The 18,943-nt window shown below is 42.4% G+C and overlaps 1 protein-coding gene across 1 annotated transcript; it reads right to left on the bottom strand.

Annotated features, from left to right (window-relative positions):
* Positions 1-74: 74 nt before the first annotated feature.
* TOT_030000237 (uncharacterized protein) lies at positions 75-18,663 on the bottom strand (the record flags this gene model as incomplete). The annotated part of the gene is made up of 31 exons (XM_009692982.1): positions 75-184; positions 295-608; positions 759-808; positions 847-1,084; positions 1,273-1,653; positions 1,745-2,029; positions 2,127-2,917; positions 3,032-4,129; positions 4,222-4,326; positions 4,358-4,538; positions 4,580-4,722; positions 4,844-5,293; positions 5,376-5,717; positions 6,209-6,994; positions 7,043-7,337; positions 7,434-8,504; positions 9,000-9,561; positions 9,867-10,016; positions 10,200-10,767; positions 11,152-11,694; positions 12,184-12,516; positions 12,724-13,123; positions 13,166-13,326; positions 13,528-14,483; positions 14,720-14,824; positions 14,864-15,200; positions 15,294-15,875; positions 15,987-16,206; positions 16,297-16,558; positions 16,679-17,985; positions 18,047-18,663. 31 exons carry the CDS (start codon positions 18,661-18,663, stop codon positions 75-77), a joined length of 13,743 nt encoding a protein of 4,580 aa, XP_009691277.1.
* Positions 18,664-18,943: the final 280 nt, after the last annotated feature.

The following is an 18,943-nucleotide window of genomic DNA, read 5'->3' as shown; positions in this document are numbered from 1 at the left end:
GTCAACTCCTATTGCAAATCATCATCCACTGCCTAAAAAAATCGTGAGAAAAACAAAGTAATTTTACTCGTAACTTACCTTAGTAGGTCTGAGAGAATGTTCGGTAGATTGTTAATGTTACTTATGATCGAGTAGTACGGAAAGGGGAAGTTGTCCAAGTAATTTTCAATTACCAGCCTTCCATCTGCAAACAAGGTTAATTTGTGCAAAAACATTACAAAAACCGTATTTGATAAATATCTAACGGGTGTGTGTGGTCAAACGCAATCCTAGTCACTAGTTAAACTTCGTTACCTGTGTTGATTATGTGCTTCATGTTCGTTATACTGTTTTGAGGGTCCAGGACCACCAGCAACGGCACAACGTTGTGGTTAATGATGTTAATCAGGTACTTCCTGACCTTGTTTTTGTTAAATTTACCGTCGGAAATGATGATCAGTATTTTGTTCTTGGACGCTATGAAATGCGGCTGCGCCAGTATAAACTGGAAGAGCTGAATGAGCCCCGTTTCATAGGAGAACTTGCTTTCCTCGTCGAAACTCAACCTGAGCATCCAATTGTCATTATGAGCTGTGTTAATGTTATTCAGTATGACTTCGGGCGTGTATCTGCATTAATATTAGCCGGTGACTTATCTTACACAGTTGTAGGTCAACTATCAACTTTAGTAACTACAATGCCTATTTCCTCAATAGATAAAAAATGATATCTCTTTAGATGCGATACGTTTACAGAATTTAATATACTAATCAACTTACGCTCCAAACTTAATTACGTTTAGTGTTCCAATGTTCAACTTGTGGATAGCCTAAAGCACATTAAGTTGCTGAAATACGCCATTCCTACCTCGTATATTACTACGATTGTCTGTATTGATATCTTCGCTATTGCGCTCATGCTTTTCGTGTTATCTATTGCGATTTGGATAAAGTAGTCTCTCTTCTGTGGCTTAAGTCTCTTAAGCCATATTTTATCCCTCTGGTAGTTGGTTGCTATGAATATCATCAGCTTCTTTATGCTTATTCTCTTCCCGTGCTTATAGTATCCCTTGAGACTGTTGACGTAGTTGTACTCCAATATGATCCTAAACGTTTTTATTAGTAATATTAATGCTAATATTGGTACTACTGTTAATCTTTGTGTTACTTGTACTATTAATCTCGGTGTCACTAGTTCTATTGATACAAATGGTACTACATAAAAACCAATAACAACTACCACTACCACTACTACTAATAACACTGGTTATATGGGTGCGATGCTGTAACATACCTCAGTTGAGACAGCAGGTTGTTTGACAACTGGATCAGACTGTTCCTATCTGCCAGCTGCTCCAGATTCAAGGACCTCTCAACTTCGCCGTCCTGCTTTACAAGATACTCTATGGCTTCTACGTTTTCTACTGCGTTCGTGAACAGCAAATCGCTGTTGACGTGTATTCTGTCCTGCTCCTCCTTCACGTCAATCCCGTGATCCGTGTCAACATCCATCTTCACTATACCATTTTCACTATCTTGAATTAGTTCCATTTTATTTCTATCTCCTTCCAATTCATCAATCTTATCGTCACAACCTTCCTCTTCATCATCCACTTCCATTCCACTTTCCTTTTCCAGTCTCTCGATGTCATCATATGGTCGCTTATTAATTTTTCTAAAACGTATTGCATTATATTGCCACCAGTGCATATATAAACGGCTTTACTCAGCCTGCTCTTATCTACTTATCTAATGACGTTGCCTACCCTAATCCTAGAACTGCTGTGTCGTTGACCTTCGAGTTAAAGTACTCAAACAGTTGCGAGTTGTCTGATGGTGTGTTCAAGCCATCCTGCCTTATAAGTTTACTCGTGTTCACTGCATCGGCCCTTTCCTTTTCATCTCCATGGGCCTCCTGCTCGTCAACTTCTTGTTTTTGTATATTTTCAATCCTTGTCGACTGCACTCTCGACTGTTCATTGCTGTATGATGACGCTGATAGCGCGCTTCTGATGTTGATCTGTTGAAGGTCACTGACGATAGTATCATACCTAAATCACCGTTAGTCACCGTTAGTCATAGCAATTACACTGGAATAACAATAATAATAATAGTCATGAATTTCATTAAACACACTGTCATGCTTACCCCTTGTTCTGAACTCCATATGCTTCTTGATTATACGTCGTTGTCGATTCACTCTGCAATTCTCCACTCTTCTCCTCTTTCAATTCTTGTTCTTTGCTGTCTGCATCTTCACCCGCATTGTCCAATTGTTCTTTGTCCTTATCTTCGTCTTCACCCTCGTTCTCAGATTGTTCTTTACTCTTATCTTCGTTAATTGCCGATTCTTCTTTGCTTGGCGTATCTTCGTCATCCAGATTGTTATCGTCCTGATCACCATCTACCTTATCACCATCAGTATTGTAATCTTTACTGTCCTTTTCTTCCACCTTTTCTTCATTAGTGCCATCGTTGCCTTCAATATCATCTTCACATGCGTCTTCCTTGTAGCCATCCAATTCTTCATTTGACTCTGCTGACTCTTTATACTCACGTTCTATGTTTATATTTTCCGAGTCCACTTCATCTCCCACTTTAACTTCCTCTGTTTCCAATTGTTCTTCGTTATTCTTATTTTCATCGTCCTCGTCCTTTTGATTGCTGTAATCATCCTCCATTTTTTCCAATTCATCTTCATCTTTTCCTGCCAACTCTTCCTCGTTCACCTTTTCCATTTCCAGGTTTTCTCCTTGTTCATCGAAATCGACATTAATGTTATCTTCTTCATCCAGATTCATTTCATCTTCCCTATCCTCTTCTTGCTTAGTTTCATCCTTTCTTGTCACGTCCTCCATGTTCAAATCATCTTCTTTTACTTCACTCGATATGTTCTTTATTCCTATTCCTTCATCAAGCCCTGTTCCTGCTTTATATTCCTTTCCTTCTCCGAGTTCTTCCTTCACTTTCGGAGTTATGTGTAGGAACAGTTCGCATAGCTTACTCAGGTAGTATGCAAAAATGCACAACTCCATGAGTGTAAAGTTTCCGACCTTCACACTTGACGCATCGAGTTTCCAGGCCTGTGCATTCTCCGTCGCATCACCACTGTTAACATAACTTCTATTTAAGTTGCTGGTGTTAACTTTAACGCTATTTAAGTTGCTGGTGTTAACAATAGCCTTATTAGAATTGTTGGTGTTAACAATAGCCTTATTAGAATTGTTGGTGTTAACTTTAACGCTATTTAAGTTGCTGGTGTTAACAATAGCCTTATTAGAATTGTTGGTGTTAACAATAGCCTTATTAGAATTGTTTGTGTTAACAATAGCCTTATTAGAATTGTTGGTGTTAACAATAGCCTTATTTTGGGCTCCGTCATCCCCTCTTGATACTAGTAACAATAGCTCACTCCTCAGAATCTTTATCAACTTCTTTATATTCGTTATTTGTATGTTGTTAACCATTTTGTACACCTCTCTCTCCAACACGTCAATGTATTCCATCAGATCATCCGCAAGTTTCGTCGTAACCACCATCTTCTTCCTGTGCATCTCCCTCTTATTTGTGCTCATGAATGCTGAATACTCCATGCTACTCTTCACGCGCCTTTCTATTTGGACGCATATGCTGTGCAACTCTCTCTTCGCTTCTACCTTTGGCACGCCTATGCTTCCATTGTTTACTTCATTTTCTTCTAGGTAGAACGAGTAGTTAGTGCAACTCAGGTATTGCTTAATTGTCACTATCAGTTCATTCACAGTCACGAGCATGCTGGCGAACTTGTTTTCCACGATCGTTCTATGGTTCGGACACGACTTTACGAGCAGGTCAAACTTGTCGGCGTTGAACTTATTGTAGTTCATTACTGCCGATTCCAGTATCATGTTCATGGTTTTATACATTTGGTTCAACGCCCTCTCGTTGATTATCTTAGCAAACAGGTCTACGTTATAGTTCTCGTTCGTTACTCTTCCTGACACAATGTAGCCAACATCGTGCAGCGTATTGAACGATCTGAACAAATAACCTAGTGACTGCTCCATGTACGTGTTATATTCAACGAAGGGGTCTTCATAAACCTCATCGGTTGACTTAATCGAGTCAAATTCAATGAACCTATGGTATGCAATCCCATCTTCCGTTCGATGCTACAAAATGATTAATGTGTGTATATGGTAACTGCCACTCATGCAACCATGATAGACAATGTGCCAATGCATTTACTTAACTCTGAACCTACTTTTGCTATTGGAATATCAAATTCCACCTTAATCTCCGATTCTAACAGCTCCAGCTGTTGAAATACTGAGTTCATGATCCTACTGTACTGTTGCAGCGTCATTTCCTACAAACTTTTTTCTATCATCTAAACTCACATTTGAATTATTCAATATGTACTCGTAGTTCCTTTTAAGCATCGTTAACATATCCGTTTTTAATTCATTATAAACCATCGGCTGTGCGCTATTCACCAGTACCCTTGAGGTATAGAGGCTCATGAACCTAATGTTCAAGCCCTCCTTGTAACTATTTATTGCCTTCTTACAGTTAACTTCCCTATTTACGTGTTATCATTAACGCATCATTAATAAACTTACTTTAACTTTACATACGCCTTAAGTGCCTCCTCATAACTTCTATTCAACTCTTCAACGTACTCTTTTACCACACCTTCATATCCTTTGAAGAAAAACAAGATGTACTCAAACAGTTCCGACAAAAGCCGTGCCTTATTGCAATCCTACATTATCTTATTAGTACTAAATTTATCGATGTCCACATTCTACAACCATCAGTCCAATGCAAATAACAATTGTACGCTATATTAAATGACCAATATCTAATCCATATTCTTAACTCACTGGTAAGGTTATGAGAATGGTACTGAATACTGGCTTCATCACCAGTATCCCAACGATGCCTCCTTGAAACAGGTAGTTTATCAAGCTATTCTTAATTTCGTTTATTGATGCGTATAACTCTGGAGACATGTGATCGCCCGTATTACTATCGATGGCTTCCAAATAACTCATCAGGATCGTCAGCACTTGTCGAAAAACCAGGTCGAACTGCAGCAACTTATGATTCTCCAGAATAACTTCATTGAACTCTTTGACGTCTTCCATCCTCATCGTTTTATAGCTTTCCACTAATTCCTTCACCTTAGTTTCGTGCGTTCTGATCATCAATGCAAAGTCACTGGTCGATATCGATGCCAGGTGATTCAGCTTCGACGCCAGGTTCATGAGCATATTTGCGATATTGGACCTTTCCGTCAGGTTCTTCAGGTTAAAATTGGTCACAGTCATTATCTGCACATCATATGCTTATAGCATAACATAACACACATATTACCATACTTAAGCTATTGATTAGAAATCGCCTATCAATAACTACTAGTGATGCAACAGATGGTATATATCCACTTACAAATGCTTGAATGTCCGTCAGGATCGGATCGTTTCCGTATATTGATAACATTTCAGTGATTTTATAGTTGAGTGAATTCAGTGCCTTCGTGACACTCAACAGGAGCTTTCCCTCGTTTATTCTCCTACCCAAACGCGAGTCAAATTCATAAACCCCGTCGTTCGTGTTAAGTGTGTCCTTCGAGTGCAATACTAAATGGTCAAAGTTGTGGGACTGCAGAAAGTGGTAGTAGAACGTTGTCTGCATGATGTCATAGTAGTTAAAATCGGTGTACACGTTCAACGATAACAGCGAGTAGGCGCAGACCTAAAAATTTGTTTGTAGAGCATCTATATTATATAATAAATTATTCGCTTATTTGCTCCACATACTCTTATATCGTGTATATAACCATAAATAAACATGTACCTAATATATCTACACACATATTTACACACATATTTACACAGATATATAACCGTAACTATAAAAGTCTATATTAAACTTACCAGCACATACAGCCTGTGTAACTCAAAGTCCTTGACGCAACTCGTTCCATTAGCTTTCAATAGCGACTTAGCTATCTGCTCACTGTCGAACAAAAAATACTGTTGAGACTCGTCGTCCCCGGCATTCGGCTCCGACGCCACTTCTTCCTCTGATATCAACGATAGCACCTCCCTCTGCAGCCTGTTCAACTTGTATTCTATCCTGTCTTTGCCACTGACACTCCTTTCAGCGTCACTTCTCTTAATGTGCATGAGCAGGAGCATCAGGATGAGCTTCTTCTGCTTATCGGAGGCCAGGGTCGTGGGTACAAAGTAGTTGCGCTTGTTGTGGGCCAGACAGAACAGGTACAGCTGAATCATGTGCGAAAACTCTGCGCCGTCGTTCCTGTGACTTACAAACTGCGTCTTCAGCACCGGGTTAAACTTGTTGAGCGTGTTGTTGAGGCTGATGTAGTTTTCCCACCTCATGTGGTCCTCCTTAGGGTCAGATGCGCGAATGACCTCCGTCAGGTGGTAGTGGAAGAGCATTGAGTGCAGTACCATGATCGGGTGCTGAATCACCTCCTTTATGGCTGCGTACTTCGTCGCCACGTGCGATATGAAGTTCCTTATCGCCTCGAGCACCCTCTTCTTGTTTCCGCATATCAATCCGGCCATTTCCGCCTCGTCGGCCGTTTCCTTCGTCGCGTGGTAGTTGAATGGGTTCTGCAGCTTCAGGTATCCCGCCTTAAACTTGTCGTATTCCACTATAAAGTCGACCACAATGTCAAGGTCGTCGTCGTTCACGCGTTCTATTTTGCTCAGAGGCACCGAGTCCTTGTTTTCGTAGAGCCTCTCCACGTAGTCGTACAGGTACTTGTTGTTCAGCGCGTATCCCATTGAGAGCGAGTCGAGGATGTTGAGTGCCAGGTACAGCTCTCGCATCTGCTGCTTTTCGTACTCCATGAACCTGTTCCTGTGGTACGACTCCAGCTTCCTCAGGAACTCGCTCACGTGCGGGACGATGAGGAGGCTGAAGTGCACCATGTTGTCGTGTAGCTTCAGCAGCATTGCGCTCTGCAGCTTGTCGTTCGTGGTGCTGCACACCTCGTGTATCTTAATCAGGATAAGCATGATGTTGTAGACCAGCGTCGTCAGCTTCACGTCTCCCTTCTTCGGGTTGTTCCTCAGGAAGAGCGTGATCGTCGCTATCGACACTGCCGTCTTGTTCACGCTCTCACTCGACTCCTGCACGCCCATGATCTTCCTGTACAGGCACCTGATGAAACCCTCGAGGTCAACCTTCAGTCCCAGCTGAAACAGGTGATGCTTTATGTACGGCGCGTTGTAGAGCAGCTGCATGAACAGGAACGTGTAGTAGCACAGCGCGTGCGAGAACCTGTTCAGGTACTCTATCAGCTTCATCCTATTAACGTTCTCTACGAGGCTACTGAGACTACTGCCTTTATCCACGTTCATCAGGTGATACACCAGCTCCCACTCATCGTCTACCTTTTTAGCGTTCACGCCATTGCAGTGTCCTCTGATCATGTACGTTTCATGGTTTATCTGCTCTTCTTCGTTCTTGTGCACTGGATTCAGCGTCGATTCTGGGAACAACATGTGGCGCAGGTACGACACCATTTCCTCCCTTTCTCCATTCCCTGCGTTATCGTGGTGGTAGTGGTTGTACAGCACGTATACTTCGCACAATACTTCAAAGAGGAGCCTCATTTCACTGGTTTCGTAGAACCTTTTTACCGTGGCTGCTATTCTTCTCACTGTTGTTGTGAAATGCTGACTCATCCCAGGGTTAAGCACTTCTATTACTCCGTTCAACTCGCCAAAATACTCCATTATATGCACATTCGGCTCCGATTCCACGAAATGGTCATGGAACAGTCTGTTTATCAGGAACATCACTCTCTTCAGCACGAACTTTTCCAGTATCAACTCCTCCTTTTCTTGAATCACTACTTCCCGGCTCCTACGCTCCAGACCCACGTCCAACGGCTTTACTCCTGTTGCCATGTCAAACTTCTTTATAATGCTGAACTTTTCCTTTACATCGAAGTCTAACACGTACTTATACTTACTCAGCGACTTGTTTATTATGTATATCTTTCCTATGCTAATTCCTTGTGCCGTGTTTTCAGCGTTCCCGTCTTCTCCTTGGTTTGCACTCGCAACCTTCTGGCCCTCGCCGATATTTTTTGTTACGAAATCCAGAAAGTGCAACGTGTTAACTAATTCTTCGTCCCTCTTCAGCACCAGGTCCATGTTTTCCCCTATTATTTCTTCCAACTCCTCATTCGTACTCAGCAATACCATGAACAGCTTCAGGATTTTCACGGTCACTTTTTTCTCTTGTGAGTACACGTGGTACAGAACCCTCGTGGCCATGTTTTCTTTGAGCGCAAACAAACTGTAGTGCCTGCGGTCCTTCTTATGACGTATTCCCTTCTGCAGGTGCCACACCTGTCCGTATATCGAGTCTGGGTAATATTCTTCGTACAGCTTCGTCAATTCCACGTCATTAACCATCATCTGTTCATCGATGCTTATTTTTTTTGACAGCACCTTTTCTATGAACTCCCTCAGCAGCAAGTAGTGTTTATTCGTTAGGCTGACATCATGTTTGTTTTTAATCCTTTTTTTACTCGACTGGTATACATATTCAGCGACGTTGCTTCTGCTACCCTTGATGCCACCATTTTCGTTTCCTCTACTGACATTGCTAGTGGTCTTTGCGTCTTCGTTATTCACTATTGTTGAATGACCAATTCTTTTGTTTCTTTTCTTTCTGGGATTAACCGCATCGTTAACTCCGTCAGCGACGTTCTCAACATTAGTGGTAGATGCCTCAAGGTTATCGTTGCTACTGTCTAGGGACATTTTATCACTCTCGTCACCATTATCAACGCTGTTAGGCGTAGCTTCGTTATTGTTATTATTGCAACCATTATCACTGAAACTGCTATTGCTGCAACTATTATCACTGCAACCACACTCGCTGCTACTGCTAGCACTACTGTACGTCTCTTCGCCAACATTAATACTCGACGGTCCATAATCACTCAAGATTCCAATACTCGGCTCTTCGTCATAATTAACAACAAACGCTTTTAGTGGGTGGCATCTGACCATCAAATATTCAATCAATTTGACTCCGATTCCTCTGATTGTGTTATCTTCATATGAATTCAAGACTGCGTACAAACTCCATGCTGAGTTAAATGCCTCCTTCAGCTTTCCCACGTTCTCGTAGTACCTTACAAAATACACCAGCAGCATCTTCTTAACTTGATACATGTTCTTCATGAACACGAAGACCAGACATATGAAAATCAACTCGGTCAATGACTTTTCGAAGAACATGCCGTCCTTGACCACATTCCTCACTATGTTGAGTGCGTTATAAAACTCGTACATCTGCACACACCTCAACTGTCCCGTAAACAACTCCCTATTTTCACTAATGAACGGGTCATATATTGACGACAACAGCAACGACTTCGTCGTGTTCAACACCTTCACTGTGTTCAGGTTGATCTGAATGCATCTGTTTAGAAACGAGTCTGTGAGCCTATCTATATGCTCCTCCTGTACCGTAAAGAATATTCTAAAGTCCTCGTTCACTTTTATGTTTCTATTGTATCCACACTCATTAACATTCATATCCCCTAAATTTGCGTTAATTTATTAGCGATATTGCTATATAGTTGTTATGGTTAATATTGTTATATAGTTGTTATGGCTAATATTGTTATATAGTTGTTATGGTTAATATTGCTATATAGTTGTTATGGCTAATATTGCTATATAGTTTTTATAGTTATTGTTATAGCTATTGGTATTAAATTATCCGCATAATGATAAATACTATCTGCAATGCACATAGCATATTAAATAATCATTATAGCATACTTAATATAAAATAATCGTTACTATATGGCAGTTTTCAGTTATAAATAGATGAGCAGCTTACTTGTCGGCTCGAGAAGCGAATTAAGCCTGTCCATCAACGACGATGACACCAGGTGAATGTCGTTTATCAGCACCCAATCTCCCGATTCTATTGCCCTTATTATGTCACTGTCTATCCACTTGAAAGCTATGTTTCCCTCGTCTCCACCATCTGATCCACTCAACGCTCTGTCTTCTGCAAGCCTGTACTCGGCAATGTTTCTCTGTATCTCCTCCACGATATTGCGGACCATGTAATCCTTCTCATTCCTTACTCCTGATACTTTACGGTCCATATAGCGTGCAAATCTCTTAATGCGTTCCACATACTCGTGGTCAATGGCCATACTGTTACCACTATTGTCGTCCTTGACGTTACTGACAGTGCCAAAGTTGTTCCTTGTCTTATTTTCCGTTTCAATATTGCTATGGTCATGGGTACCAACGTTCGAACTAGTATTAGCCCACTCTTTACTGTATTCTGACATTATAAACTGATGATAAAGGTCCGTATAGTGTACGGTTGCGATTGTAGTCAATTTTTCATACAGCTCACACACGCAGTTGTACGCATACTTCTCGTTTACCTGCTCATACGATCCCAGGAGGTCGTTAATGTCGCTGTTGTTGTACAGTTTCACGCTTTTCAGCCTGCCCTTTCTACAACACGTGTTCGGCGCCTTCGCTTGCACCAGTCTGTGGAACGACTTCACCACGTTCGATGCATAATTCAGGTGACTGCTGTTGTAAATGATCAGAATCGGCAGTTTGAACTGGTGCAGGGACAGCAGGTCGTTGTATATCTGCAGGTAGTCCAAGTACACCAGGTACGTCAAGCCTCCCATTTCATTGTCGTATATCCTATTCATATATTTTCTGCACCTTTTCCTCTCCTTTGGACTCTCTTTCTCGCTGGCGTTAGCCTTTTCACTATTCTTCAAACCGGTCGGAGCCATATTGGCAATGAAGCTGTTATAGGTCCTCATATAAGCCTTGTTGATGTTCCTACTAGCTACATTCCCATTTCTACTACTTCTGCCAATATTAGTCATTAGGATTTTCCTTGTTCTCATGTGGCCCCTATTACTTATACTTGCAATGTTAAAACCATTAATGCTTCCATTCTTTTCGTTCACCATTTCCGCGTCATCGTCATTGTCATTTGAAATGTGCGAGTAGAAATGTGCTGGGTATGCGTTATCGACATCGTGGCCCAGAGTGTGCTTTACGTAGCCGTGCACCAAAGTCACTATCTTTCCCTGATAACTGGTCGTTCTGTTCGCAAAGTGTGCCAGCCTGTTCAACACGATAACTTCTATTGCTCTGAGTTCACCATAATGCCCTATCAGCTTAAATATGTTAATCAGGTCTCTCAGGTTCCACAACCCACTTGCCCTAGGCTGACCTTGTCCAAATCTCGTCGGCGCGGTCTTTGAGCTCGTCATCATTATAAAATTAACGTATTTGCCTATCAGTCCCACGTGCTCTGGAAACATCCTCGCCAGGATTCCTTGGTAGTCCTTGTACGTCAAATCCGGCACTGACAGCCTTATGAACCTGTTAAGAAACGACCTCGGCATGTGCTTCCTGTAATTTGTTGCCGTCACTGTGTTCTGCGTTGCGAATATTCTGAAGTCCTCGTGGCACTTCAGACTCATGTTGAGCTGCGGTATATACAGGTCTCTTCTGTGATCCAACACGCTGTTCAGTCCCTCCAATATCTCTGAGGACGCCAGGTTCAGCTCATCCAGGAGCAGCCAGTATCCGTTGATCATACATTCCAGCAATGGCCCATTTACCCATTTGAATCCCTTCTTAGCACCAATATTAACTTCACTTTCAGAATTCCCCTTTTTTCCCTGTACAATGGCGTCTCTTTCTTCAAGATCACCGTTGCTATAACGCGTCTGATCGTTAAACCTATTGCCTTCATTGCTGTAACCACTTCCATGTTGGTTGTAATTATAACCGTCGATGCAATCGTTGCCGTCTTCCTCATCTTCAGATTCCTCTGTACAACCCGTTCTACCTTCGATGTTATAATGAGACCTGTATCCGCTATTGTTAATGATTTCTTCGCAAAATTGCTTGTAGTAGCTATCTGCGTCATCATCTATGTCCATCCTGTTTCCACACTTGCCATTGCCCTCAGCTTCTGACTCATTATTGGCGACAAAATCCTCATCATCGACGCTATCCATTATTAATCCATTACTGCTAGAAGCACCCTTTCCTTTCCACACACTGTTATTATTTATTCCTGATTTACTATTTTTCAGATGCATCTTCTTCCAATCCTCGTAGCTAACACTACCTGGTGTTTCCTTTATGTTATAAACTGGCACGTACGTTCCCAGCAGATCCGACATATCTGTGTATTCGTTCAGGTTTACTCTTATCAGTTTCCTTTTCAACCTTTCTGCCAGTTTATACACTCCGTACGTCTTTCCAACTCCCGGGTTCCCTTCCAGCAACACTGAGATGTAATTCAAACTATAATACGACTTCAACAGCACACTTTCAATTTTACTTTCCACTGTCTCAGGCTGTTTCTCATCACGCTGGTCACTCAACTCGGCGTATTTTCCTACTATTTCATATATTTGCTTCTCGTCTATTGGCTTTTCCTTATATGAGTTCAGTATTGATATCTGCAACCCTTCCATGTATATCTTCAGCTTATATTTCATATCATCAATCTTGTCTACGCGTTTAGGACGCCCTCGACTTCCTTTTGTGTTCTTGTTAATGCTATCTGGATTGGCCTTTTCATTTTTAATATTGTCTTTCGGTTTGGCTTTGCTATTCCGACGACCAGTAGCAGTTTTACCATTTCCTTTTCCGTATACAATAGTGCCATTACTCATAATATCCTTGACAAACCCCTTGTCGCTCTTTTCCGCATCCAGCGTTCTGAAATAGTAGTTTGACCACATGATAAGATTCCTTATCGTTATGTAGTTTTCACCGTTCCCGTTCCTTGCCATTAGCCTCTCTATGATCTCCTTCGTCGAGTTAACAAACCAGTCTTCAATAACTCTGTTATCGTTGTGGTACTTGATGATGTTCGTTAGGATCCTCAGGTCAGTTATTGGTATTGGCGGCACGTATATTTGCGTAAATCTATTCGAGAGCGATGGCGACAACTCCTTCTTTCCATAGTCGTTTCCCGGGTTCATTGCGCCGAAAAGCCTGAAGTCCTTGTGGCTATACACGCATCTTATCTGCTCATTTGCACTGCCATCGTGGTCCATCGTGCTGTTGCCAGTGCTGAGTATACTTCCTTCTGACTTATCACTGTCCTTTTTCTTCGTCGAAAACGTCTGATTCAGCACTATGTACGATTCAAACTCCAGCACCGAGTTAATCTTTTCCAGCACTGAGTCCTCGGTCAGCGAAATTTCATCCAGCAGGAACCACTCTCCTCTGACCATGCTGTTGATCAGGGGCCCGTCGACCCACTTGAACAACTCATCCGCACTCTTCGCTTCACCCTCCACTTCGCAATCAGCCTTATCCTTCTTAAAACAGTCTCGCTTTCCTTCAAGCGTCTTCACATTACACGCACTGTTTCTTGCACGACTTCCCGTATCACCTATGGTTGGAGCACTACCATTATCGTCTGTGCTTGTAGCAGTGCCATTAGCAACGATGATTGTGCCGCTAGCAGTGCTGTTTCTGACTCTCGTTTCTGTTGTTGGACATATTGAGCCTATGAAGTCCGAGGCCTCCGTGTTCTGGTTGCAGTTGAATATGTTCAGCTTGACGCTCAGGAACTTCGCCAGCAGCTGCACGATCGTCGTCTTTCCTATCCCCGTCTCTCCCACCAGCAGCACGTTCTCCCTGTTTGCGAGCGCCGTCATTATCAAGTACACGATCCTGTCTGTGTATCCTTCTATCCAGTAATAGTCGTTGGCCACGAAGAACCTCTTCAGGTCTTCCACGTCGAACGTCCCGTTGCCTCGCCTCAGCAGCTCCACGTACTCCTGCTCCACATCGCAGATTGTGTACTTCTGGCTCAGCTTTCTTCTCTTTTCTCTACTCTGCTCCAGTGCTTTTTCCTCTGACCCCGCCGACGTTCCTGATGCTCTTGACTCATTTAACACCGCGTTGCTACTCGTTCTAGCTGCTTCACCATCTGATCTACTCTCCTTACTTGCGTAAAAGTACTCGTTGAGTATACTCAGTATCGACTCCTTTTCCTTGTCGTTGTACAGCTTCTCGGCAATAAGTGAATAGTAGTGGACCAGCATTTGTTCCTTCGAGTACTGGTCTCTTATCCGATTCGCCAGCTTTATCAGGTCTCTTGTCGTGATCAAAATCTGGTTCTTCTGAAACAGTATCGAGTTGATAGTCACGCTCCTTATCTTTTGGTACAGGCTGACTACTATCTCCGACTTTGTCAGCGGTATTTGGCACCGTTTGTGCAATATCGTCTTCAGGTCCTCGTTTGATATCTCGTCGAAGAAGAGCTGTATGAACCTGTTCGTGAACGACCTTGACAGCTGCTTCCTTCCTCCGTATATCGAGTCCGACGGGTTCTGCGTTGCGAAAATCATGAAATCTTCGTGGCACTTGATCGTTTCATTCGTTTCACTTATGTATATTTCTCTGTTATCATCCAATATGCGATTTAAACCTGTGTATTTTAAAAATATTAATGTGTTAGAAAACAACTAGCTAATGTATTTTTTAATTTGTTACAATTAATAGCAATAATTTTTAACACATATAGCAACTATTTCATACAATTAATAGCACTAATTTTTACAACTAATAGCACTAATTTTTACAACTAATAGCACTAATTTGTTACGACAATATGTAACCATCATCATTGCAACTATCTACTTCGATCATATTCAAACCACTTACACTCCAGTATCTCTGAGGACGCCAGGTTCAGCTCGTCCAGTATCACCCAGTATCCGTACTTCATTGCCACCACCAGCGTTCCGTACTCAAAGACCATCCTTCCTCCTAAACGTGCGTGTCACCTTATTTTACTTTACGCCTTACCTTGGAAGTGATGCTGCCCTATGTACTCCGTGATGTCCGTGTGTTCGTGGTTGTTTATCCTCACGCACGTGTGATTCGTCAGCTTGCACAGGTACTTCACCAGCGACGTCTTCCCTGCCGCCGTCGGCCCTTGCAACAGTATCGGCACTCTCGACCCGCTCAGTATCCTCACCAGTTTAATCATGTATCCCAGGTTGTTTTTGCACAGCACGTAGTCATCTGAGGAAATATTCTCAACTTCACGTTCTCTGTTTATCAGCCCTCCGATGCTTGTTGATACGCCATTTGATGCTCCTAACTTTACCCAGTACCCGTATATTTTAATATACTTTTTACACTCACTGCATTCGTAAAAGGCTTCCCCTTGTCCTTCCATACCGTTCTCTTCTCTGTTTTTGCCTAAATTCGCCATGTTCTTTCCACTCAAGACACAACTTGCAACTGCACTGTTAGATTTCCTTCCTGCATTTCCACTGATTCTATAATCTTCCTTCGAATACTCAGATATAATCGGCGGTAGTACTTCTAGTGCCTTCTGCACTGAACTCGTTCCCAGTGTTGACAAGAAATTTGCTCTTATGCTGTCGTACATCAGCTTATTTACGTCTGTGATCGGCCTGAACTCTCTCGTCGCCAGGTTTACTATGTACTGCACGCTCCTCACGAAGTTCCTCAGTGTGAAGTTCGGCAACTTCAGCGACCCGTCTTCTATCTCACACCTGTCCACCAACTCAGTGATTTTCAAATAGAACAAACATAGTTCTCGCAAGTTTACGTTTCTGGTCAAATTCCTCGTGTAACAGGTCGCCACGTTAAAGAGCGCATCATACGTGCTTATTGGATCCACGTATATCGTAGTGAACACCTTCGAAAACGTTTCTGGGAGCTCCTTCTTCCCCGTATTCACCTTATATCCTTCGTTCTTCCTTATTACTGCTGGGTTCATGCACGAGAAGAGTCTAAAGTTCTTATGTACTGGCACCTCCTTGTCCATGTATTCATAAAATTCCATCTTTCCGCAGTGTTTTTCATCGTTTCCACCGTTTCTGTTTCCACCGTTGTTAATTTTAATGGTATTGTTATTCACATTGCTTTTGCCATTGCTGTTACAACTGGTATTGACAGAATCACTGCCTCTCGTGCCATTGTGATCCGCATTATCTGCTCCTCTCCATCTCCGATTGTTCATTTCATACACGTGGTGTACGAGTGAATAAAGCTTGTACAGCAGGTCCTGCTGTGCCAGATTAATCTCGTCCAGGAGGAGCCAGTACCCATTTCTTATACATTCCAGCAGTATTCCCTCACAGAATTTAAACCTGATCCCCTTCTTTGCTGCCGGCCTACTCTCACCGCCCATGCCATTTGCTGCATCGACATCAACTCCAACACCATTATCAACGACATCAACTCCAAAAACATCATCTACACACTCTTCACCTTCTTCCACTGGGTAGTATGAGCCTATCAGATCTGTCGAATCTGAGTTTTCGCTAAACACGAACACCTTAAGCGTGTTTCCCGTGATCTCCGCGAACTTCTGCACCAATGCCGTCTTTCCCGTTCCCGTCTCTCCCACCAGCAGCACTGGCTCCTTCCTTACGAAGCTCATGTATATCATCTTCAGGATGTCAGCGTTGTGGCCGTTGTACTGACTTATCGTTTGGTATACCTTCTTTTCCAGCATCAGTTCATCTTCAGAGAGAGCATTCGCCAACTCCGCCTCTTCGCCTGATTCACCATCGACACTGTTTGATATGTGCACACGGGTTATCCTCCCGTGGCGCTCATTCAGTTCTGTTGCTGTCGCATTACATATGATGCTTTCCAGTATCGGCTCTATCAATCTGAACGAGTCCAATACTTCCTCCAGTGAGTGTATTATCACTCCAAACATGTGCGCCATTTTCGTCATTATGTCCACCCTAACCTCCTTTACTTCGATCCCGCAAACGAATACGTTGTAGAATTCGTAGAGTAACAGCATTTTTATTTCGTCTCCCATGTACGTCTTGTGCCTTGTTAATCTTCCTCTTTCTGCAACCGTCAGGTACGTGTATATCCTGTTGAACAGCCTCACCATCTTGCTGATCGTTACCTTCAGGTACTCTCCGTGCGTCGTCTCAAAGCTGTATATGCTAACCACGAGCTCCTTGATGTTTTCATTCGGGTACAAAGTCTCGCATATCTTCAGCACATCACTGCTGGTCGGACTTGGAATGTTAACTAGCGGCACTTCGTCGTTATTAAACATCCCTCCGAACAGGTAATCCGTTCCGCTGGTGACCGTGTTTCTCGTCCCTATGCTCAGTTGTCCTTTTACCAGCTGCCTCATCAACTCATTAATCTTCGTATTGTTGCTGTAGGGTATTATGAACACCTGAAAGTTTTCGTGCGCGTATATCTTCTCATTCAACTCTGGCACGTTCAAGCGGCCGCTACTGCACACGTCGACCAGGAACGAGTAGATCGTGTCCGAGATGTACGAGTCGAATATTAGCCAGCGCCCTTCCTTCATCGCCCTCGCCAGCACTCCGTAGCTGAACGTGAACTCTCCGAGCTTTTCTCTCGAGACCCAGTTTCCCACCAGCGACTTCACGTCCGTCGTCTCGTCCGTGTACACGTTGTTCACTTTGCTCGGGTCGATCCCGAGCCTTCTCGCCAGCAGCCTCAGGTAATAGTTTTTACACTCGCCGCACACCATCACTGCCATGCTCACATCGATGCTGAAGAGCAGGTTTGCTATCACCTGCTCCGAGAAGTCCAAGACCACGTACCCTTCCTCCACGGGCCCCGGATGATAGTCGTCCATGGCTCCTCCGAGCCACTTCCTCCTAGAGGTCCTTTCCCTGAGGTATGAAACGTGGTTGTGCGTTTGTATCAGGTTCGGCGCCGACCTTCTGTTCATCTTGATCCTTCTGAAAGACGTCGACATACAGTATCCTGGGACCTTCAGCTTAGTCTTCTCGTTGTTCAGCATCGACTCGCTCAACTCGCACAGTTCTCTAAACTGCTCAGTAGCCTTTAATTCTAAGAACCATGCCGGCTCCTCAAAGCTTGGAGTGCCCAGCTTGTGCAGTTTTGAATATGTTATCAGATTACCAATATCGTTCAACGCCAACCTAAACATTTAGTGTGAACGTGTTAATCAATGTACGCCTATATTCACCTATTAAAACTTACACATCTGACAAATTTGACAATATTCTCAGCCTCTCTATGAGCAGGTCTACGGGAGTCGTCTTATGAAGCGTTATCAAGTCGTTGATCTTTCTGCTAACATTCTTGCGATGTTTCAGTTCACGAAGGAACTTTGTGCATAATCTACCGATCCTGAAGTCATTTCTAAGCCTATGTGCGAGCAATATAATCTCAACCACGTAGTCGTTATCATCTGAAAACGACTCCAGAATCTCTATAGTTAAATTCAATGCGATATCAGGTACAAAATCGAATGCCACGTGGCATAGTTTGTAATTAAGCAAACAGGAAACTAAAAGGAGCAATGATATATTTATTTTACAGGAATATGAAGTATCATATTTTTTAACCGCCCATGTAAATAGGCAGTTGAAAATATTCGCAAATTGATACTCATCATAAAAGGAATCCGAGTATATTAAAGTAATGTAACTATATTGTATATTTCTACATTCATCCAATTGTTCGAGTTCTACAAACAATGTTTTACATCTAAACCAATCAAATCTTTTATTCGTACGGTTTTTTTTGGATAGATATAACCGTAACTTATTAATAATGATTTTACAAGAATCAAACAAAATGGTTGAGTTATCCATTTCGTTTTATTGTACAAATTAATCTTTTCGTTCAAACAAACAATCATCTTATTTCATGATTAACAATTAGCGTGACTTTCGTTTATATGAAGGAAATACAACAACTAACTGCACACATCACTGGGGCCTCGTTTAATCAAGTCCTTTAATTCCAATTATTTTTCAATTTACAAAATTGTTTATTTCCTTAATATTCTATACAGATTCTTCACTTATATAACTAATTAATCATTAACTACGACCACAATAAGTCGCTGCTAATATAATATAGATTCTATTA

This window comes from Theileria orientalis, chromosome 3 (genome assembly GCF_000740895.1).
Source record: "Theileria orientalis strain Shintoku DNA, chromosome 3, complete genome".
Taxonomy (NCBI): domain Eukaryota; phylum Apicomplexa; class Aconoidasida; order Piroplasmida; family Theileriidae; genus Theileria; species Theileria orientalis.
The sequence above is the reverse complement of the archived record's forward strand: the minus strand, read 5'-3'. Positions and strand labels throughout refer to the sequence as shown.